The sequence below is a fragment of the Aythya ferina genome, assembly GCF_964211825.1.
Source record: "Aythya ferina genome assembly, chromosome: 17".
Classification (NCBI taxonomy): Eukaryota; Metazoa; Chordata; class Aves; order Anseriformes; family Anatidae; genus Aythya; species Aythya ferina.
Window position 1 is genome coordinate 12,129,969 of NC_140316.1, and position 21,490 is coordinate 12,151,458.

At 53.9% G+C, this 21,490-nt stretch overlaps 1 protein-coding gene across 9 annotated transcripts in view; it reads left to right on the top strand.

Moving 5' to 3' along the window:
- Positions 1–21,490, top strand: part of NCOR2 (nuclear receptor corepressor 2) — a 223,944-nt gene that overhangs the window by 42,402 nt on the left and 160,052 nt on the right. For 8 of the 9 annotated variants that reach the window (XM_084539360.1, XM_084539369.1, XM_084539361.1 and 5 more), the window contains one exon: positions 20,927–21,138. In XM_084539360.1, the coding sequence (XP_084395486.1) occupies positions 21,034–21,138 (105 nt within the window). In that variant the 5' untranslated portion in view covers positions 20,927–21,033. Of the gene's footprint in view, positions 1–2,063; positions 2,282–20,926; positions 21,139–21,490 lie in introns of those variants that run through there. The other variant, XM_084539364.1, reaches the window with a different exon arrangement.

Genomic DNA, 21,490 nt, shown 5'->3' on the forward strand with positions numbered 1-21,490 from the left:
CAGGCAGGGCCGGATCCCGCCCCGAAGCAGCTCTCTGGGTTTCAGTTCTCTGTGGTTTGCTCGCCTCTTACTTACCGGGGTGGAACCCAGAAAATTGGTCATTTAAAAAAAAAACACAAAACAAAAACAAAAACTGCACTTCTCGCCTAGAAAACATAAGTGTTCCAGACGTGTATGTGACAAAGCAGCGTGAGGAGAGGTGACGGCCAAGTCTGGGCTTTGATTAACCCCGAGCTCCCAGGACCGCGGCTCCTGCCCCGTGCGTGGCTTCGCCTGGCGCCGCAGTAGCACAACGTGTGTTCAATTATCCGAGGCAACAACTGCTGCTCGTGGCCATCTCGGAGGTTTCGCTGCAAGAACGAGCATCTGCCAGGGTTTGCCACATCCTGGTTTGTGCTAAGAGGTGGAAGACAATTGTTTGAGTGTTTTTTTTTTTTCCTTCCCCCAGATAGTTTCTGTGAGAATTCAGCACTACAAACTGAGCTCCAGCTTGATGCATCCCGAGGAGTAATTCCCGCTCCGGTGAGAATTGCTGCTCTGTGGTGCAAGGAGATGCAGCCTTGTAGCAGGGGCTGAGCCTGCGAGGCCAGGTACCAGGAAACCTTGATGGCCTGCGTGTAGTGCGTCCTCGTGTGTTTATCCCCATAAAATAATTAATTGAGCTGGAGCTCCAAGCAGCATTATCACCTCTGCGCATTAAAAAATCACAATCGTGCTCTCCAATTTAATGAGATTTAGAAAGAAATGGGTCTTTTCTGCTCGCCTCCTACTCTCTGAGTGTGAAAGGCTCCCCTGGGTCACGCATTCAAGCCTTTCCTCCTAAGCGCTCTCGGGGCTGGCCCCGCAGAATCACCAGAATTGGGGCCTTTGGGTTTCCCAGGGCTGCTGCCAGGCTTGGAGCCGGGTCGTGAATGCTGGCAGCGCTATTTCGAGCGCTCACCAGTCAGCTAACTGTGTTTTTGCGGTGGCCTTGGCTCTGCTTTTTTTTTTTTTTTTTTTTTTTTTCTCTTTAATTTCTATTGTTTCCCTTGCTTATTTGCTAACTTGCAAAACTCGGCAGATTGCAGGGGATCTCCCAGCCCTTGGGGTGAGCGTTCCTTGGAGCTGTGGCAATCCAGCTCGGAGGTGGACGTGGGGCTGTGGGGTTGTCCCGGGCAGCTTGGTGTGCTGTGGGAGGCCCTACACCGCCTTCATGGGCTTGGGAGCTGCCGCGTGTCCGTCAGCCTCTGCTTGTGGTGGAATTGGATGGAAACCAGTCACTAAACCCCTGAAATTCAACAGTCTGAAGTGTGCCATTGACTTGGATGGTGCCTTGAGTGTTGTCTCCTCCTCCCTTCGAGGCTTGTGTCTGGCTCGGGCTGGTGTGTTCGTGCTTTTCCCTCGTCCTGCTGTAGGACGTGCCCAAACCGCGTGGGGACAGGGGGTGCCCGGCGTGCGGCCGGCTCTCCAGGGCTCACTGCAGCTCTGCAGATCCAGGAGGGCAGGTGAGGCCTCCCAGGACGTGCTAAGAAGGTCTTGGGAAGCTGCTGGCTTGCTGCTGCTCCAGAAATTGTGCCCAGAAGCCCCACAAACCCCATCCCTACTCACACAAGACAGCAAGGGCGGCGTAACGCGCACCTGAGCATCACCTCGCTGCCTGGCTGCTTTCTCTCGAGCGAGGTGAACCCCAGAGGAGCACCTCGCACAGCCTGCTGGAGTGAATACCCAAACACCACATGCAGCCCGTGGCGGTCCCCACAAGCTGCTGCAGGCCCTCCTGGCTGGGATTTCGGCACAGGATGGGGAGAAGCCACCGAGGGCCTCGCCTGGGGTGCGAGGGCAGAGGGAGCAGCCCCTCGCCAACCATCCCCGACCCCGGGACTGGCCGTCAGGAAACAGTTAAAGAGGAGAGAGGTTGTCGAGTTGGGTTAGCCATAAGATAGCTCATATTTTAGAGGGTTTCAGAGCTAAGCTATAAAAAGGCCTCGCAGTATTTCAACTCACCCATTGTCTGCTGGAAGCCAGCCAGCGTTGCCATGGCTACGAGGAATTATTACTTGCTGCCAGAGCTGGAGGAAAAGCTCATACTTTTGGCTTCAAAACAGGAGGGGTGGACTTATGTAATCCACTGTGTTTATAGGCTGAGACTGGCAGGAGCATTGAGAAATAATTACAGGCTTTCCATTTCATTTCCAGCTCAGTTTTAAGGCTGTGTGGCCTCTCTTATTTATTTATTTCCGAGCGGCGACGCTGGCTGCTGACGATGCGGGAGGTTGCGGAGGTGACGCGGGGATGCCGCTAGGTGAGTGCCCCCACCCCGGGGCTGGCCGGGCTGCTTTTGTTTTGGTGGCGTTTTGTCTGGCTTGCTGAAGCAGGCCGGGGCAGAAAGAAGTTGCTGTGAGAAGCTGGGACTTGGCCCTGCGACACAGGAGCAGCCGGCGGCGCTGGAGGCTGGGAACGCGCTCCTGCGGCTGCCCGGAGGTGGCCGGCCTCAGGCTGGAGGAGAGGAGCTGCGAGGGGCTCGCGAGCCTCTGCTGCTCTCAGACGTGGCCGTGTCCCTCAGCCCGTGCTGGCTTGCAGCATGGTTTTTTTGGGGGAGGAGGGGAAGGTAGTGAGCAAGCAGAATGGGGAGAAAAAGTTTGTGTTTTCCTTTTTTTTTTTCCTCTTTTTTTTTCCCCCCCCGAGTGTCTTGGTCTTACACATTGCTGTGCCGGCTGGAGACGGATTTGTCGCTGTGATCAAAGCAGTTGTGCTGATGTTTCGTGCTTTTGAGAGGTGAATTGCGAAGTTAGCCTGTAATTAATGTGGGTTTGTTCATCCCTGGAACAGTCAGCAGACGACGCTGTAATTTGGGTTTGCCTGAAAAGCAGCACGCGGTGTGTTTTGACTTCGGTCAGGCCAGTGGGAGTTTGCAGCTGCTGTTTTTGTGCTGGCTGTTGCAGAAAGGGAATTATTGCCGGTAAACTCTGCCCACAAAACTTGGAGCTTGGACGGCTTTGCTGGTTCCAAGGGTCGTGGCACCGCAGTCCCCAGGGAGGATGTCGGTGGCGCGCTGGGAATCCCGTGCCCAGCGGGACAGGGGCTTGGGGGCAGCGGGGGGAGCTGCTCCTCGCTGCCTCCTGCTCCCCTCTCCTTCAGTGAACGAGAAGAACAAACTGTGACTTCTTAAACCTCGCTGGGGCTGGGTGTAAAACTGGAGTGGATGAAGCCCATGTGTGGAGGGGGCATGAAGAAAAATACTTTGATGTGCCCCAGACTTGCTGTAGTGGTTAAAACCCAGGTGAAAGCTTCGGTGTGCTGGGACTTCGGTGATTTCCCTCATTGCCTGGTGACCTGCTGGGGAGTTATGTTCTCGGTGATGCTGGTTGGGCTGACTTTGTCATCGTGGTGTGGGGTGTGAAGAGGAAATACCTGAACGGCTGTGACAGTCCCCTCTGGAAAACACAGCCAGCTCTGGCCAGCGTGCCGAACTTGAGGAAAAAAAACGTTGTTTGGGTACAATTACAGTCCCACGTGAACGTGTTTGGGCCCTGACTTGAAACACAGAGCAGGCGTGGAACCGATTGCTGTACGTGAGGGGCTGTCAGAGGCACGCTGCAGAAATAAATGGCTTTTCCCAGTGTTTGCTGTGGTTACTGCGTGTGTGCGGCAGTTCCAGGCAAAAACTTCAGAGACGGGGGGAGTGCTTCAGGTCAGGAAATGCTCCTCGAAACAGCAGGCTCAACTCGTGTTATTGGCGACACACGGGTGTGTTATACAAAATAATTCAATAATTTAATGATCCATAATACTCCTCTAGCTCCTACCACAGATGCTGTTGGACTCGAGTTGGATTTGTTACTGCGAGGTTGGTTTTTTTTTTGTTGTTTTTTTTTTTTTTTTTTTCTTCCTCTGGGATTCGTGCCAGGACGAACTGTATGTTCTGTTCTTAACAGTTATGAGTAATGTATGTGTGAATCTATAACATAAGTAATACGAGTGCATAAAATGTGTGAGTATGCAGGATTCATGCGTCCCGTGTCTGCGGTGCGCGGCGCACATGCCATGTGTGTGTTCGGGGAGGCTGCGCGGCGTGTGGGGCAGAGCCCAGGGCATGCCCTGCACCCGCTGCTCACCGCAGAGCCGTGGCTGACGGCCTGCTCCCGGGTACCTGAACCCCAAATGCAGTTGCCAGCCACAGTCTGTGTATGTGATGGCCTTTTTGGAGTGGTTACGTGGTGGAGAGGGCTGGAAGTCCCTCCCCGTGCTTGCAGGGGAAGTAAATCTGCCTGGCTGGACAGCAGAGATGCTTGTGCCGCAGCATCATGCCCTCCTGAGCTGTTTGCAGAGCCAGGGTGTCCCCAAAGCCATGCGTTGGGGTACCCGTGGGTCTCGTGGGGCTGTGGGGCACCCTTCTGAAGCCGCAGTGGGGCTGCGTGAGCGGCGCGCTCCGAGGCTCGTTCTAATGGGATTTTTTTTCCCTTCTTTTTTTAGACTAATAAAATGGACTTTCTCTCATAAATTATTATTATTTTTTTTTTTTTTTCGTAATGTGAAAAATGAGAAGGTGGCAAGTCGCCAATTCCCCCGCCTCCCTCTTCCCAGCTCGGATGAGGTCATTGCCTCTCCAAGTTTGTACCACGCATTGTGAGACACGGCTGGAGAAGCAAGAAGTCAACAAACGCCTCTCGGAGCGGCTGCCAGCCCCGGAGCGCTAGCAGAGCTGTAAGCGAGGGTGCTGGGGGGGCCCGAAGACCCTGTGGGACACAAATTTGGGTACGAGGGGACCTCTCCATGGCCTGGCCGCTGGTGCTGTGCTGGGGCGAGATGGGAGCTGGGTGTGGGTCCGCTCGGTGCGAGGACCCCACACGTGCGAGGGGCTTGGCGTGTGCTTAGGTGGAAGGCGATGGGCGGCCGGCCTGGCACTGCTCGGCTGAGCTCGCAGCTCTTGTGCTGCCTGACTTTTTCCTTGGGAATTTCCTCGGCGCTGTTTTTGAAACCGGGGTTGTGGGAGTTCATGACCCAGCGGAGGATCTCTCCGAGACCTTTGTGTCCCCGGCTGAGCAGTGGCGGCGTGGAGAAGTTGTTTATTTTCTTGAACACCACGCGGAGCTGCTCGCGAATTCCTGAGCTATTGTTTTCTCCCCGGCTGTCTCCCCCAGCCCTCCCTCCCCTCCCGCTGTCCGGATTCCTCTTTCCCCGGCGGTGGAAGCGGTGTGGGGCTGCCCGGCCTCCGACATGCTCCCGGGGGCTTCCCGAGGAGATTCAGCCCCGAAGTTGTAGGATTTTGGACCTTCTGCTCAGGTCCTTGGGCTGGGGCACACCTGGTGCGGATGCATTTTAAAATGGGGAGGCTGCTGAATTGCCACGGGTCTGAAACAACGATTTCCTGAGTCCCATAACGAATGAATTACCGAAATGGTGTGAAAGCATGCTTGCTGCCTCGTGCCTTTGCCGTGAGTCTCGTTTTGGCCAGCTTGCTGTGCACTGCAGGGGTGCATTGCGGTGGGGGTGCTTCGTGCATCTTTATTTTTTGTCTTGGTGCCCCGTGACGGTGCTGGGAAGCGATGGGCTGAGTCGGTTCTGCCCAGATCCCGGTCTGCTGGCCCTGGGGGGTGTGGGTTGTCAGCACCGGGGTCTGGAAATCAAATCTTTGCTGCGTCAGAAAGAGGAATGACAGCACGTGAGAGAAGGTGAGCAGATCGTCGAAAACGTGAGCTGGGAAGGTCTGCAAGGAAGGCCTGGGGGATGCTTCCATGCACTGACACCAGGATGTTAAAGAAGTTTGGTTTTTAAGAGGAAAACCAGTGGGCAGGACCAAAGAAGTGCAGCTGGGAGGTAACAGAGGGGCTTGGGATCCAACGTGCTGCTGTGCTTTTCAGCAGAAACTTGAAGGAGAAAAAAAAAATAAAAAAATTGCCGTTCCATCGCAGCTTGTCTGTTCTCTGGAAACCATTTAAGCATCCCGTTAATCCATTAACGGCGGCTGCACCTGTGCTGCCGCACCCCAGCACTGTCTTCTGCTCACTTTCTCTTTGTCTTGACGCTTCTGCTTAGCAGCCTCGTTGATTTTTCCTGTCGACACGACACAATCGCTCCTTGTTAGCCTACCTTGCTCTTCCCTCTTTCAAGGAAGGGAAGGAGCAGGGGAACCAGATCTGATAATTCCAGTGAGTAGAACTGTTCCCCTGAGCCCTGTATAAAGAAATAAAAAGGCTCTCCTTCTCTCTGCTTCTCTTTGAGTACAAGCACTTTACCCTCTTGGATTCCCTGCAGGCTCCTCATACTGCTAAAATTGAAACATCAAGATGTCTGAGGCAGCAGGAATTACCATCAGTGTTTTGACACCTGGAGGTACAATTTCTATTAGCTTTTATATAAAAACAACACCAGTTTTGCCAACAGAGTTCTCATTAAATAATGCATGAAGACCCCCGCCTCTGACAGGAGGTATTTTTTCTTTCACTTTCTTGGACTCTTGGATAATGGCTTAATTTTTGTGACCATTGGGGAAAAACACGCATACACTCACCGGCAGAAATATATCTGTGGACTGGCTTATTCCAGGCACAGAGTCAATTATCCTGTTTGCTAATTAGCGGGGAGAGATGGGGGAAAGCAGATTAAGGTTGGTCTGTTCGGAAGGTTTGGTTTCTTTCATTTATTTTTAATTTTTTTTTTTAGGGAATAGAACATAGGCTTCCTGAGACATTTGATGGTAAACAAGATGTAGGTGTAGCATGGGACAAACTCGAGGAAGAGGCCACGTGTCCTTGAACAAGGATGGGCACAGGGTCATGGGAAACAAACGCGGGGCTTGTGCCGTGGTGGAGATGGTGCTTGGCATCGAGCATATGCTCGGCGCCCGCTTTTGGGGGAAATGAAGTGAAACAGAAGGGCACAGCATGTGGATGTGACTGCTAATAGTTAGAATCAAAGTACAGTTTTGACATTTCTAACCTAATAAGTGGTGCTGCCTGCGAGAGCCTGCTTATTTTCCTTTTCACCATGAGATGCTTTGACAGAGGAGTAAAGTCCCATTTTGACATTTCTGTCATTTTAACTAAAGAGAGAGATTACAGTAAATTGGATTAAGTGAAAATCTTCTTCAGATGTTTGTGGTTTGGGCTGATTTATGGATAGATGTCATTTGAACGTCATTCTGCATTTTTTAAGCATCTGCTTGATGGCTGCTCTAATGCTGTTGCTGCAAATAGTCCATGCAGGGGGAGAGCCGAGCGAGGAGCAGCTTCCCGTGACGGATCCGCTGCTGGTGTGTGGCACAGGGACAGCAGGACCCTGTCCTGAGCACGTTCCCAGCTGCTGCCTGCCAGATCCTGTGATGGCTGCTTGCTTTTCATTGGGATCCTCGTTGTGAAACTCAAGTTACCTTCTGCTGAGAGTCATGCCTTGCTTTTTTTTTTTTTTTTTTTAAATAATCTTTTCTGAGTACTTTTCCCACCCTTGGAGAGAGATGGTTCAGAGCACGCGAACCTTATCTTGGACTTGGCAAATCCTGGCTCTCCCCTTCCCACCACCAGCGACGACGTCCTTGGTTTACGCTCGTGCAAATCCTTGGTCTCGGCCACCTTGCTGCGGGGTCCCTGAGTCACACCGCGTGTGTGTCACTTTTCCTGGAACCAAAACATTCATGAGCGTGTGCTGGCTCACTGACACAGCAGTGACGCGTGAAAATACTTTGTCTGCCTGTTGATCTTTCCAAGAGATAGCGTTGGAAGCGCTTCCACTCAATGAATAGCCTGAGACTTCTTAAACACATGTCCTCCGTGGCTTCGTCTATTGAAGTTGTTTAATTTAAGTTATTTAGAAGCTGCTGGGGCCTCTTTGGAAGCCGTGTGATGTCTTGTGGGTGGTGATGTAGCCAGCCCTGCAATCAAATCAGCCCAGGATGTCACGGATGGAGTAAGTCCACTGCTGCCTGGCGCAGCGATGAGTGGGACGAGGCGACGTCTCTGTGCAAATGGTGCTGGGAAGCCGGGAAGCCCGCAGCTCCAAATTGTGTTGTTTACACACAGAGTTTCTAATTTCCAGCACAGTTTCAGAAAATACTTCTGATCCCACCTCAAAACCACCGGATTTGAGTCCAGGAGGTAGAGGTTTATGGATTTCAGTTGTGGTCTCTGAAAGCTTATTTGCAAGTCGAGTGTTGGTTTGAAGCTTTGTACCTGCCCCGGGAGCTCGTGGGGTGGTTTTCTGCTAGCTTAGCTCCTTGAGCTGCTTCTGCTCAGTGCCAAGCAAGGAGCGAGCGTGTAAAAATTGCCTTTCATCCTCTTCAGGGGTTGGATCTCAAACCGTGCCGGTATCAGCTTTGGCAGTGCTGCGGCAGGAAGCTGCTCTCCACACCTGAGCTGGCGATGCAGCAGGGTGGTGCTGTCAGAAGGCAGAGCACCTCAAATCCCAGCTCCCGATGGTGCACGGGCTGGTGGTGCTTCACTTCTTCCTCCGAACCGAGCCCTGCTGGCTGGCTGTGCCCCTCTGAGCGCCGCCTGCTTTTCCTGGGGCTTATCGGTGACACCAGAGCCGTGGTGCTTTGCTTCCTGCGCCTGTGCTCCCCATCCCAAAACTGCTGGGGGGAGAGGTGCAACAGCAGTGCCATACATCCACAACCGCCCCACAGTACGCGTGGCCCTTGCGCTTCAAAAGAAAAAAGCTCTGATTTGTGCCGTGTGGGTGTTTTCGTGCTCTGCGAGCGGTTCAAAGAACGGTTCTTAAAAATACCTCCTGTATTATTTTCCGTGATACGATTATTTGTGGAAGATCACACTACTGAGGGAAGATAAATTGGTAATCCCGCTTAGCGGCTGATCTTATCCTCCCTGAGTAGCTATTGTTACGTAAGGGACAGTGACCCCACATCCACTTCCTAAAGCAGTGGACGGGAGATGCCTTCCCCTTGTGCCCTTGCACACCGGAGCATCGTTCGGGCTTTGTAGTGGTTTGGAGGCTGGTGGTTTTGCTGCCAAATCCGAGTGCCCCTCCTAGCTCACCTGTGGGTCGGCGTGCCCAAGAGGTGGCTTATTTTTCTGGCAGCGTGGATGCTGAGCCAGGCTGGGCTAAAGAACAGACCTCTCTGCATCTCCCACAGCCGGGCACGCTGAGAGGTGCTCACAAAGCGGCGCTGTCTGAGGCTGCACCCCCCAAATCACAGCGAGGAGCAATGGTTTGATCGTGGATCCTCCCGGGGAGGTTATGGGGTGGGAGCTTTGGGGACAGGGCGTGCATGCTGCTAATCTCTTCGCTGTGGGTGAATCGGTGTTGTCTGTGATGGATCCTCACTGCGACAGGCTCTAAGTGGCAACTCTCAGGGGAAATTAGCCTGCAGCTTTTGACTTTATTAAATATTCTCCAGTGCGGTCCCGGAGGACTGCTCCTGAACATCCTGCGGTGCTTCAGCTGTATTTTTAGCATCACCTACGTGAAATGTGGCCGCGTATCGCCGGTATTTACATTAAGGTCTTCACAGGAATGGTCGAGAACTGATAGATGGCATCTCCTGTCCTTCAGATCAGCACCGTGAGGGTGTTTTACAGGCAGGTACAAGAGCCTTCGTTGGCCATATTGTGGGTTATTATGGAGCCTGATAGCTCTCTTAGAGCTCTGGCTTATAACGATGGATTTACCTGTTTATTAAAACACCTGTTTAATGATCGAGTGCAGTGATCTTCGTGGAGCATCAACAGCGGGGCTGCGCTTGGGCTCTGGAAGCAGGAGCTTGGCACAGGTCTAACCTCCGATCTGTCCCGCTCCTGCCTCGCCAGCGACTTTCCTCTCCGCGCGGTTAAATGATCTGCCGTGATGAATGGCCTCTGCTCAAAGAGGCAATGGTGCGGTTTTCCTTGGGAGTTGGAGCTTGGAGGGCTTGGTGATGTTGTGGCGAGGCTGCCGATGGAAAGGAACGCGTGGGGACTCGCTGGCTGTGGGAACGGTCTCGCCCCGTGGAGGGCTGGTGTGAAAACACAACCCAGACTTTGCAGGGGCTGGGGGCAAGCTGCAATTTATATTTCTTCCCGTGCTGTCAAACAACTCGGCGTTCATTCGTGTGTTTACTTCCAGAACCTGTCTGCGATACCTATCTGTTCGTTTCATCTGCAATATTTATCTGCTCCTGGAGATTTCCTACCAGTGGGCAACCAACCGTGCCGGAGGAGACGTGGGAAGAGCCGAGCGTTGCGGGTAGGCTCTGACGGCCTGTGCTCCTCCTTCAGCCCCCAGCCAGCTGCTCGGCAGCTGTTGGCACTGCTGGGACCACAGGGATTCGAGCTGGGAGCTTCCCTCGCTCCCCAAGCGTGAAATCCCCGTGGAGCCAGGAGCCCCGGCGCAGCGAGGCAGCGGCAGCAGCCGCGTGCTGGGCTCGGGGGGGGGACTCCGCAGAGGCCCCGCAGGGTAAAGCACTGGGGTGGCTTCCCAGGGTACAGTGTTGCTTACAGTTTGCTTGTTTAGGTGAATTCATGGACTATTTCAGGCTATGTGTGAGGCTTGGGTCCATGGGCACTTGCTTCCAGGAGGACTGGGTCTGGCGAAGGTTGGAGATGCGTCATTTATCCCGTCTTTGTGCCAGCTCTCGCTGATCCTTTTCGCATAAACGGGCCTTCTGGAGTGGCACATTTCCTCTAACCTGCAGAACTGCTGTTCCAGTAGCCCTGCAGGAATAAAGGAGCTGATTGCCCAGCCTGGCAAAAGGCAAACACAGCAGCCAGTGGCTGGAGCAGCTCAGCACTCCCCGTGGTGGGAGGCGAAGGCACCCCTTGCCTGGCTGGCTCCATCCAGGGGCATGGCTTTGGGTGCTGGTGCGGGTTTCAGGTGAGATGTGACGAAGAAAGGGAAGGTTTCTTTTCCCTCTCTGACTGCTTGAATGTTTTTCTTGACTTTTTATCTGCAAAGCGTTTGACTTTAATCCCTGCCTCAGAATTAAGCACGGTAGATGCCGCTTAATTGCGAGGGGGGGAAAGCAATGAATTCCCCGGTGGGTAAGAGCTTACCCTTGGTGCCCTGACCTCGTTAAAACACATTAACTCAATAAAATCCCGAGTATTTAAAGACAAGTGACTTCTTCCTACCTGGAGGGGCATAATTAAGCCATTCCACACCCCTTAAAGCAGGGCTGTGGGGAGGAGGAGAGAAGAGCCCCCTGTCCTGCCTGCGTAGGTAAGCGAGCAACTTCCCAGTGGGGTCATTTCGGCTCCCCCAAGCAGCACCCCGCAGCTGGGAGGCTGTCAGCAGGCGCTGGGACAGCCTGGCTGTGATTGCAGAGGAAACCCAGAATTTCCTGAGTGCTGCTGAGTGACAGACACCCTGCCTCTGCAGGGCACGCAGCTCCGCGGCATCTTGCATCGGTTGAAATTGTGGTCAAGTGTTTTGCATTAAAACAGACAATTTCCTGGACAAGGCATGCAACAAAACCTAGCGGGGGAAGGTGGGGGCGGTTCGGTTCATCCATAAAAATTCCTGTGCAACACAGAATTGGAGTGTCACCCCTTCCTTAGGGCTTCCTTGTTTAAACATTCCTTGGATGTTTGCGAAACGCATCTCAGTTTTATCCATGTCACAGAACAGACCCAAAGCACCTTCACCCCTTGATCTGCTTTGGGGATTTTAAGGGAAATGGAGGAGTTTTCTTGACTGCATGTCTCAATCTGGCTGTGCTCCCTCCTGCTCCAAGCCCATGGCTCAGGCACCACCACGGCAGGCGGTGGCTCTGCTCCTGCTCTGGGTGCAGGCGGTGGCAGCCGGCCCTGCTGCTGGGGCACCGGGGGGACGCGGTGCAGATGTCCCCTCCCCGGGGAGCCCAACAGAGGCCAGCTGGCAGTAACTGGGGGGCTGAGAGGGCTCGGAGGCCTTTACGAGCTGTCTCTTGGTTATTTTAAAAACATTGTGCTTTGTTGTGTCCTTTGGCTTGGGTGGTGAGGTGGAGCAGGGCTTGATTCCCCGGGGCTTTGGACAAGAGGGGAGCTCACACGGGGTGCTGGGGGCGGCCGTGGCTGCCGGTGCCCTCCCCATGCAGAGTCCTCATCAGGACCACAGCTATTTGAAGCTAAATCCACCATCGTTGGCTGCTTCCAAGAACACACCAGGGCTGCTGGCTGCGGTTGTTCCACGAGCAGCTCAGCCGCCTGAGCGAAGGTGATGGAGATTTGGGGATGGAAACCCTCCCATGTCCCTGTGCGAGCCGTCCTGTGCCAGCCCCGTGCCAAGGAAAACTCGGAGAAGTTTATTATTCTGTAACTTGTTCCTGTAGCTCCATAAACACCAAATTTGACCTTGGGACCATGACTGCTGCTGCCTGTGCTGATCTCCCTGGTGCTTTTGCCCTGACCAGTTTTGCCTGAACTCGTCGACTCGCTGCTAGGGCTCCTGCTCGCCCACCAGAGGAGCTTCCCAGCCGGCGGGGAGCGCTTTGCGTCAGACGTTTCCCTCGTGGTTTTTCTTCGTTCCTGCCGTGTGGCCGAGGGTTGGAGGATGAGTAACCAGCCGAAACCTCAGCCCCGGGGTAGGTAGGCGCAGGGTGACCGAGGGTACCTGCTTGTGCCTGCGCTGCCTCGGCAGCGAGCTGGGCCAGTGACTCATCCGAGGAGTGACTTGCGTGGCTGAGGGTTTTTTTTTTTTTAGTAGCGATAGTTGTTAATAATAAATAGCTCTGAGTTCAGCGATTGCAAAACAGGGCAGGCCAATAGCCCAGGGACTGAAACGGAAATTTCACCAGGAAACGAGGCAAAGTTCGCCCCTTCCTTTGGTAGCAGGGGACGGGTGGGTCAGAGGCTTCAGACCCCATCCAGGTGCGTGCCATGAGGCTGGATTTGGGCTTGTAGGCAGTCGTCACCGAAGGCACAACACCCCCATTGCCAGGCTGATTTCCTGCAACCTATGAAAAAGCCTTTGTGGGATCATGCTTTTGGTTACCAGGACAGAAGCCAGTTCAGAAACTCACTTCTTGAATTCTTGGGAGCCAATTTTCCTTCCCTCAAGGTTTTTACCTGCAGTGCTGTAGACAAAAAATGTGCGTGCGGCCCCAAGAAGCTATGACAACCATCCCTTGTGAACAGTCCCTGGTAGGTAGGATGGAGTGAGGTAAAAACTCACATCTCCATTAAGAAACAGAACAACGGAAGGGAAAGGAATTTCTTCCTTCATGTGCTCGTGTTGCTTTTTATTTTCAGATGTGCCGTATGTGTAGCCGAAGTTGTTGAAATGTGTTTTCCTTTGTTTATTCTAACTTGCAAATAGCTGCAGCAGGGACAGTTTGCAGCTTTCCAGGCTTAATGCCTCAGCCTTTCTCTTTGCACAAGCTCCTCTTGCTTAACTTTGTAGCTGAAGCTAAAATTTTCATGGAAGTGTGGGATAGCCAAACTTAAATATCTAAGGAAAAGCAACGTCCTGCTCTCTCAAATGAACAAGGGAGTGTAAGAGAGATGAAGTTGTCTGAGTTTGGGCAAAGAAAAGGTCCATTGCCTTTGCTTCTTCTTTACAGGCTCAGTTTGAGGCTGTTGAGTAAATTTCCAGTGTGTGGTGGTGTCAATTATTGGGATTTTAAAAGCTTAGCACGAGGCATGCAATATGTGGCGATCAGAACGATGTTTTCCTTTCCCCCCCAAGGTTTACTTTTGCAATCTGTATGTTGTGCAAATCCCGGGAGAAATTTCTTAAAGCTCTGCCCAGGAAAGAAAAGCTCGACAACGGGACTCAAACCAGACCTGTCAGCCCCTCCAATTCGGGGAGGCTTTGAGCTTCCTCGTGGAAGGGCAGCCCCTGAGACGTGTCCAATCTGCGGAGCAGGAGTGGAAGGAGCCCACAAAAGACGACTGAAGAGGAGTTTGCAGACTCCTAGATGGCTGCGAACCACAGGCTCAAAATCACTGCTCCGAGCCTGGGAAAGGGAAATTAAACAGGTGCCAGCTGGTGGAGCAGGAGGAGGATGAGGAGGTCGCCTTCTCCTGTCCCCCTTCTCTCGCCGCAGGCTGTCCGGCATCCCGCGAGCTGCTACGCCTTGGATGCAAGCGGTGAAGTTTTTTTGGTGCCTCTAGAGAGGTTTTGACTTTCTGTCTAGAAGCTATTAATTACCCAGCCGAGGAAAGCAGAACACAAACCCAATTAATGGCTCCCACCGCTTAGACCTGTCTCCCCGGCTGCTCTGCTCTGAACTAACGAGCGGCTCCTTTCACCGGGCCACCGGTGAGCCTGAACTCATCGCAGTTCCTGGGGAGAAATGAAAGCAGCAGAAACACGCGGGGACAAATGGCTGGAATCTGGTCATTAACCCGGGCTGAAAATTGACTCATTCTACTCGTAATTACCCGGGGAGTATTGGGAGAAGGGCCTGGTGGAGGGTTCAGAGCTGGTATTTGACAGACGATCACCAGCAGTTGAGTTGGCATCACTGAAGCTGCTGTCCGGCATCGGAGGTGCGGTGATGTGCTGGGTGAGTACGGCTCCTTCACCCCAACCTGGAGCAAAATGGGTCAGTCTGGATCAGCTCCGGCCTCGAGTGGCTCCATTCTTCAGTGATATTTTATGGCACAGCTGCACAGCATCTCATATTTTCGAGTACCTTAGTTTACAGGTCATTTAATTTATTTGCAGGCTTTGTTTCAGTTCCCTAGGGTAATTTTGCTCCTTTGCACATGCCTTCCTATGGAGGCATTAAATTGTGCCGTTTGTCACAATAGTTCAGCTCTTACGCTGGCAGCCAGGGCTCTTCAAAGATGCTTGTGTGAAGTTGAGACTCCTGAATCATTAGAGGATCATGAAAGAAGAAGAATAATTTAGAACAAGGAGATGTTTTGTCATCTTTGAAACTGGGAGCGTGCAAAAGGAGAGAGTGTTTAGCAGTGCGATCCTCCTCAAAGAGCTTATCTCAGGGAATCCAGAAAATGAGTTTCCCTGCTTTATGCGGGATGTAAATAATCAAAAATGTCACTCCCGAGCTGCGTAATTTGTTCAACAAAAGAACCTCGAGGAGACGACTCCCCGGGCTTTCATGGTGTGCCCGAGACATCAGAGGACTTGTCTCGGCAGCGATGCGAGCTGAAGCGTTTGAAAACCAAATGAGCAGCAGCGTGTGCCGGGCGAAATAAATAAATAAAGCTCCCAGGTGCTTGGTAAGCTCCCTCGCAGGCCGAAAGCCGTGTTGATCTGGCTAGGCTGGGGGTTAGCTTAGCTCCTGGGAGCTGCGAGGGGATGCAGCGATGCTGTGGTGGTGCAGCGAGGGTTGTTAATGTGCTGTTTAATGCGCTTGGAAGCGGGGCTGAAGCAGGCCCGCAGTTACTATATCATTATCGCGTGTTGGCAAGGAATTGCATTTTTTTTTTTTGCCTTGATTTAAAGTTGCTTGCGCGTGTTTATTAAACTGAGATTAGTACTGCATAACAGTTAGGATATTTAAGCACATGTTTAATGTAAGGGGGGGCGCCGAAGTGGGAAAGATATGCGGGGTAAGGGCCGGGTGGTACACGGGAGGGGGGCCCCGTGGCTCCCCCCCAGCCCTGCATCCCCCAGTATGGGCATGCAGCTCAGACTGGGCTCTGCTGGGAGGAGCAGGGGCTTTGCCACCCACCTGCACCCCGTGGTCCCCCTGTCCCGGGGGGGCACCTCTCGGTGTGAACTCACCCGGAGTGTTTGGGGCTGGAGCTTTTGGCTGCGCTCCCGTCAGAGAACAGGCTTGTTTTCAGCGTTTTTTCCATCCCTGGGGTTTTACCAGGCGCTTCTGCTGGTTCCTCTTGTTGTCCTGTGCTGGTTTTTGTACCTCTTTCTGGCTGCCTCTGTCCCATCTGTGCTCTGGCACTTGACCATCACTCCTTTCCTTTCCTCTCCTCCTCCAGCCTCCTGCCTGATTTCCCTTTGCAGTCCCAGTGCCCGTGTGTGTGTGTGTGTGCTTTTTTTAAAAAAAATTCCTCTTAAGGCATTTCCATTTGTCTTTGCAGATCATCTTCAACAAAGGCCTCGCATGCTCTAATTTGTTTTCTATTTCCAGCCTACACTTAAAATAACTCCTTTGTTTCATGAATGGCCCGTGCCTGGATCCAAATCCCCCCCCTTTTTTTTTTCTGTGGGGTTTCTTTTCCACCCCCATGTTCCTTGTCAGTATCTTTAAGGGTCTGAAGGGTCCCTTTTGGGCAGGCACTCAGCAGCAGCGTGCCGTGGGTGGCCGCGTGCCCGTGCACCGGCACTCACCACGGAAAAGGGAGCGAAGAGGTTTGGAGATGTAGTGCAGGAGCTCAGCGGTGTGCTTTTGCACTTGGGACCCCTCAAACAGACCATCGACTCTGGGACTGCCGAGCAGAAGGAGTTATGGCACGAGCTCAGGGCGTGCTTTGTGCTGCCAGAGCATGAGGTCCATCCTGTGCTGCTGCTCGGAGCGGGGCCTGGCGAAATGAAGCCCTCTGACCTTGCCCCGCACGGCCACGGTGCCAAGATTTGCTCGCAAACGCTGGCAGAGGTTATCTCGGGGCAGAGCTAAACGCGGGTCCTGCGCCCAAAATAGCTCGGAAAGATTGAAAAGCGGTAACACCAGTCCCAAATCCCGCTTTGCTGCTCTGGGCAGTGACAGGGGCAGGGTGGAGAAGTCGCCTTGCCTCGGGGCTCCGAAGCGGTGCCGCACAGAGCCACCGGTGCCACTGCAGCAAGGACAAGGCACGGTGGCACAACGGGCACAGCTCCCGAGCTGCTGCCATCCCCTCCGTGGCCGTAGGACCTTCTGTGCCTGCTCACGAGGGTAACATCCAGCCATCGTGGTGCTGTGACCCATCAGGTTGTGCTGAGCCCTTGCCTCCTGCTCTGCTCCTCCAAGGCAGGCACGGTGCTGGGAGGTGGCACGGGGTGAAGGGCCCCGAGCCCTGCCGGGGAGAGCTCGGGGCGTGCCTGATCTTTCCTGTTGACCCTGTGCTGCTATTTTAATTTAAAACCTCTGTACCCCGCTGTGATTGAATGCTACTGTGGATTCCTGGGCTGCAGACAGTGACATTGTTTTCTTTGTTATTCTGAATAGAGCCCTAAATTTATGGCAGACGGCCGGCTTTCCTATTGAAAGGCCTTAATAGATACAGTACATACAAATATTTGTGGATAATGTCAGCTGTCTTCCAAGAAAATTTCATGCACATATTGATTAGACAAATCCATTATCGTTACATTGTGGTGCGCTTCTTAGGAATGTCCCTCAGCCCATTTTCATTACGTCTTAATTATTTTTCTGCTTCCACCAGCGCTCTAAAGAAAGCGGGGGCAGGTCTCCGGCTGCTTTTGAGCTCTGGTTTTGATCGGGGGCCGTACGGCATGTGAATGCCATTACGGGCTGCGGGGCGGCTGCCGGCAATAAAGGGGCTTTTCTGCGGGGCCGCGCACACGTGCGGGCTGGGGCTTCGGGCATGGCTGGCTGGTCGGGCTCCTGGAGGCGAACGCTGTGGCTCGGTGTTAATTAAGCGTTATAAACGAAGGTCTCCTTGATTATTGTTTCGAAATGCAGGAGTTGACTGGAGGATGCATCTTTTCTGAGTGTGAAGAGGAAAATCGTCGCATATTCAGCGTCCGAGTAAAGAGGAGCTGATTGCTTTTCCTAAAACTTGCATCGTTTTGCAATTAAGCACTAACTTTCGTGCCAATACTTTTCAATTAAATGCACCCCGGTGAGCGCATCCCGGGCAGGGGATGCGTGGCAGGGCAGTCCGGGCTGTTGCCTTTGATAAATTGTCTCCTCTCGTTGTCTTTCTGCTGTCATTTTGTGGGCTACCTTCTAACGTCTTCTGTGGACCATCGCGCTCTGTAGACCACAAGTTGAGTAACGTTACTCTGCACTTCAGAAACAGAATGGTCTGTTAATCTCATTTCAGCAGGTCTTTGCTTTTTTTTTAGTGTTTATGTTGCAGCTGAGCAGCCTGTTCTCACTGAGAGCTTTACGAGTGCTGTAAGCGGGGATACAGTGGGGCTTTCGGAGCGCTGGGTGTGCCTTGCTCTCACCTCTCAGCCAGACGAAGCCCGGCAGGGTAATTAGGGCGGCTCACCCCCGCTCCTACCCTGGCAGCAGCAAGCCGGGGACCCAGCTGGGAATCCTGCTGGCCCTTGGGATCACGGAGCACATCGCCGGGCTCGCTCTGACTTTGGAGAGCAACAAGTGCGTTGGGCGCTTTTAATTGTTAGCAAATCAGCTTTCTTGCAAAGGACTCGTAAATCTTTTGCTTCTTGTGCTCGGCATGGGCAGAATCCGTGTGTCGTGCTTTTGCTGGGGTCGGGGCTGTGCTGCTGGCATGCACAGCTCCACGGCCAAGTGCCAAGAGCCCCTGTCCCACGGCGAGGGGGTGTTGAAGGCTTCAGCAGCGGGGCAAGGTCCTGGGAGGCTCCCAGAGGGGAGGCAAGAAGCGGGTTCAGGAGCCCCTGCAGGTTCTCGCCTCGTCCGCAGCTCTGTGCTGTCGTCCTGGGGCTGGATTTGCCAGTAACCTCCCGCTTTCTCCTGTTTCTAATCAGGCTGTAAATCTCCTCGTACCTAGCACCGTAATGGCTAACGCAGGTCTGTGGATAAAACGTGCTCTGATCAGGGCTCCGACCAGGGGGGAAGAAATACTTTTCCTGTGAGACAATGTCTGTTCCTCATCAAGATCAGTTGAGAAAAGTAGTAACCAAACAGCCCGGCCTTAAAGATTTAAGGAGCCTGGCTGCGCTATTTCTGTTTCATTTCCCATTAATCTGCCCCTATTGTTTGCATTCCTCTCTTACAAACAATTAATTCACGGGGACCGGCTGCTGGGGCTGGCTCCCCTCGAGGACCCGTCCTCCTGCAGCCGGGGAGCTGCCGCTCTTTGGTGCTCCCCGAGCTGGCCTGCCAGGAGCTGATGAGCGTAAAGATGGCACCGAGGGGGAAAAATTTTCCCCCCACATCTCCACCCCTTAGAAACTGCGGTCTCCGATATCTGAGCTCGGTCACTTCCCCGTGCAGCTCGGTGCCCGTGGATCTGCTGGCACGGTCACCGCTCGCCGCCGCGCCGAGAAGTTTGGGGAATGTCTGGAGGGCTTTGATTCTGCTCGCCACCTGCACAAAGAGAAGCAAAAAAGCCTTTAAACTCTTCTGAAGCGTGACAGTGTGTCTTGGCAGTTGGCGCTGCGTCTTAAAGCTGAACTTGTGATCTGAAGAGGGCTGTTTTGTTTGGTTTTGTTTTTTTAACAAAAAAGAGAAAAAGCCATCGCGTTTCTTCCCCTGCAGACAGCTGCCGTGGTGTGCTCCAGTCCTCCTGGTGAGCTCCGAGTGGGGCGCTTGGCTCGGTGCAACCTGCCAAGGGCTCCGGGACCCCTCACCTTGGAGCATGTGTACGGACCTGTGTGCAAATTAACCCCCAGGTGGCTGCGAGCAAGGATGCCCGAGCTCAGATCTGTTGTTGGGAAAGTACCTGAAACTTGTGCAGATCCCAGCTGGCTTTCGGTGCTCTCGAGCGCTGCGCATGCTTCCTTGGCAGCTGCAGGGAGGTTTGGGGCCGGCGATTTGGGGACACGGCTTGGCCCTGTGGCCACGTTTGCAAGCCCTGGGAGCGTGGTGGCACGGAGGCGAGCAAAGCAGGTGCCTGACCGCCTGCCCGGGGGGGTTGTGGCTCACATCACATCCCGTCAGGATGCACAAGGGGAAGCAGGGCACTCAGAGTGGAAGTGGAAACGTGTCCCCACCGCCTGCTGGGTGTCTCTGAATTCCCCCACGTGCTCAGGGGCTTTCCTGAACCCTGCAAGGCAGCCGTCCTGTTCCCCATCAGGGGCAAACCTCAATAGCCCACATCGAGATCATCCACGTTTCTGCCATCCTTAGGCCTTAATGGGAATAGTTTGATTTTTTTTTTTTTTTTCATATAACTTGAGCCCTCTGTAAGGGGGATTCCTTTGCTCGCTGGGCCCTGCTGGGGCCGTTGGTTTGGTTTGATTTTGTGTCTGGCTGCCGAGCCGAGCGTGGATGCAGGCGCAGCAGCGAGGCAGCCCCGTGCCTGCTCGTCGCAGATAGCGAGTGGTTTATCAGCACGGGCTGATCTGTGGTCTCGCAGGGGGGGGGAAAAAAAAAAAGGCTTCCTCTTCTTTTCTTTTCCCACCCCTTTTTGGTTTTTGTACATGCCAACTGCTGGTTCAGTTGAAATTGCGTTGGCTCGGGCTCGCTGCACGCCCCGGAGAGCGGCGGGGAGAGGCCAGCGGGTAGCTCGCAGCGCCCCAAGCTTTTTCTGCTGCTCCGTGTGTGCTGATGAAAGAGTTTGATACCGCTGCGGAGCTTGCACAAATCTGTACTTAATAAGCACCTCCGCTGGGGAGGAGGCGGCGTGCGCGGCTCTGCCTGAGATGGAGGAGGAGGGAGCGGTGCCGCAGCTCTCCCCGCGCGGGTCCGTGGTGGCAGCATCCTCCAAATCCAGGCAGCCGTGGGAATTTACGCTGTGTGTAATTAACCATTAACAGGAGAATAATCGTTAGTGCCTCCCGAACTGGCAGCACGTAGACGTTTGTTGCTTTTTAGTTGGAATCCTGACCGAGTGGAGGCCTGAGACCCTCTCCAAAGGCGCCACTCGCAGTGTCTGTAACAATCAGCAACTCGTAAACCTCTCCTGGGGGCGAGGGGCGTCCTCCCACTCTGCTGGTTTTCCTGACTGCGTTACAGCTGTGAAAGGGATTGCGACACACGATCAACCATTGAACATGTGGGCGACGTGTTTGTGAAAATACCTCCTGGGCCACGCCATCTTCTGTGGCACTTGATCCTAATTGGCAAGGCTGATTCAATACTCGGGTGGCTCTGGAGGTGACACAGGGTGGCCCCGGGGGCTGCGAGGGCTGCTGGGCAGTCCGGGGCCCAGTTACCTGCTGGGACATCGGGCCTGGCTCGCTGGTGGAGAACCACGAGCGGTCAGGTCCTGGGGATCACCCGAGGCTCAGTGTTCAGCTGTTTTACAGGACTGTGGTCGACTTGAGTTCTAATCTGCTGCTTCCCTCTTTTTGCTCGCAGTTGTTGCGTGACGTGGAAGGCGCGCTCACGATGAAGAGGAGCTCCCGGCTCTCCTAATCCTCCGTCGGCGATTTGGAAGCAGCGAAGGCCGCGTCTGCTCTTTCGACATGTCTGGATCTACCCAGCCGGTGACACAGAACTGGCGTGCCGCCGAGCCGCGCTACCCCCCGCACGCCATGTCCTACCCGGTGCAGATCGCACGGCCGCACGCGGTAAGCAGGGCGCCTTCCTTCACCTCCTGCGGGGCAGGGGCTGTCCCCAGCCACGGGGCAGTGCTGCAGCTGCTCAGGCTCTGCTGGGGCTGGTGCAGAGAAATCAGGCTGCTTCTGCCTCCGTGATACGGGATTTCATCCTTCCTCTCTCATGCGATCCTCTTCCTTTCCTCTGCACGGCGCTTGCAGCTTTTCTCCTCCTAGCCCTCGGTGTGATGGGCTCTGGCACATCACCTCCGAGTGCTGGAGAGCAGTTATCCACCCAGGGAGCTCACTGGGGTGGTGCTGCAGCACTGGTGAGCGCTGGGGGGAGAGGGGAGGCGTGGATCACAGCCCATCTGGAGCTGGAGCA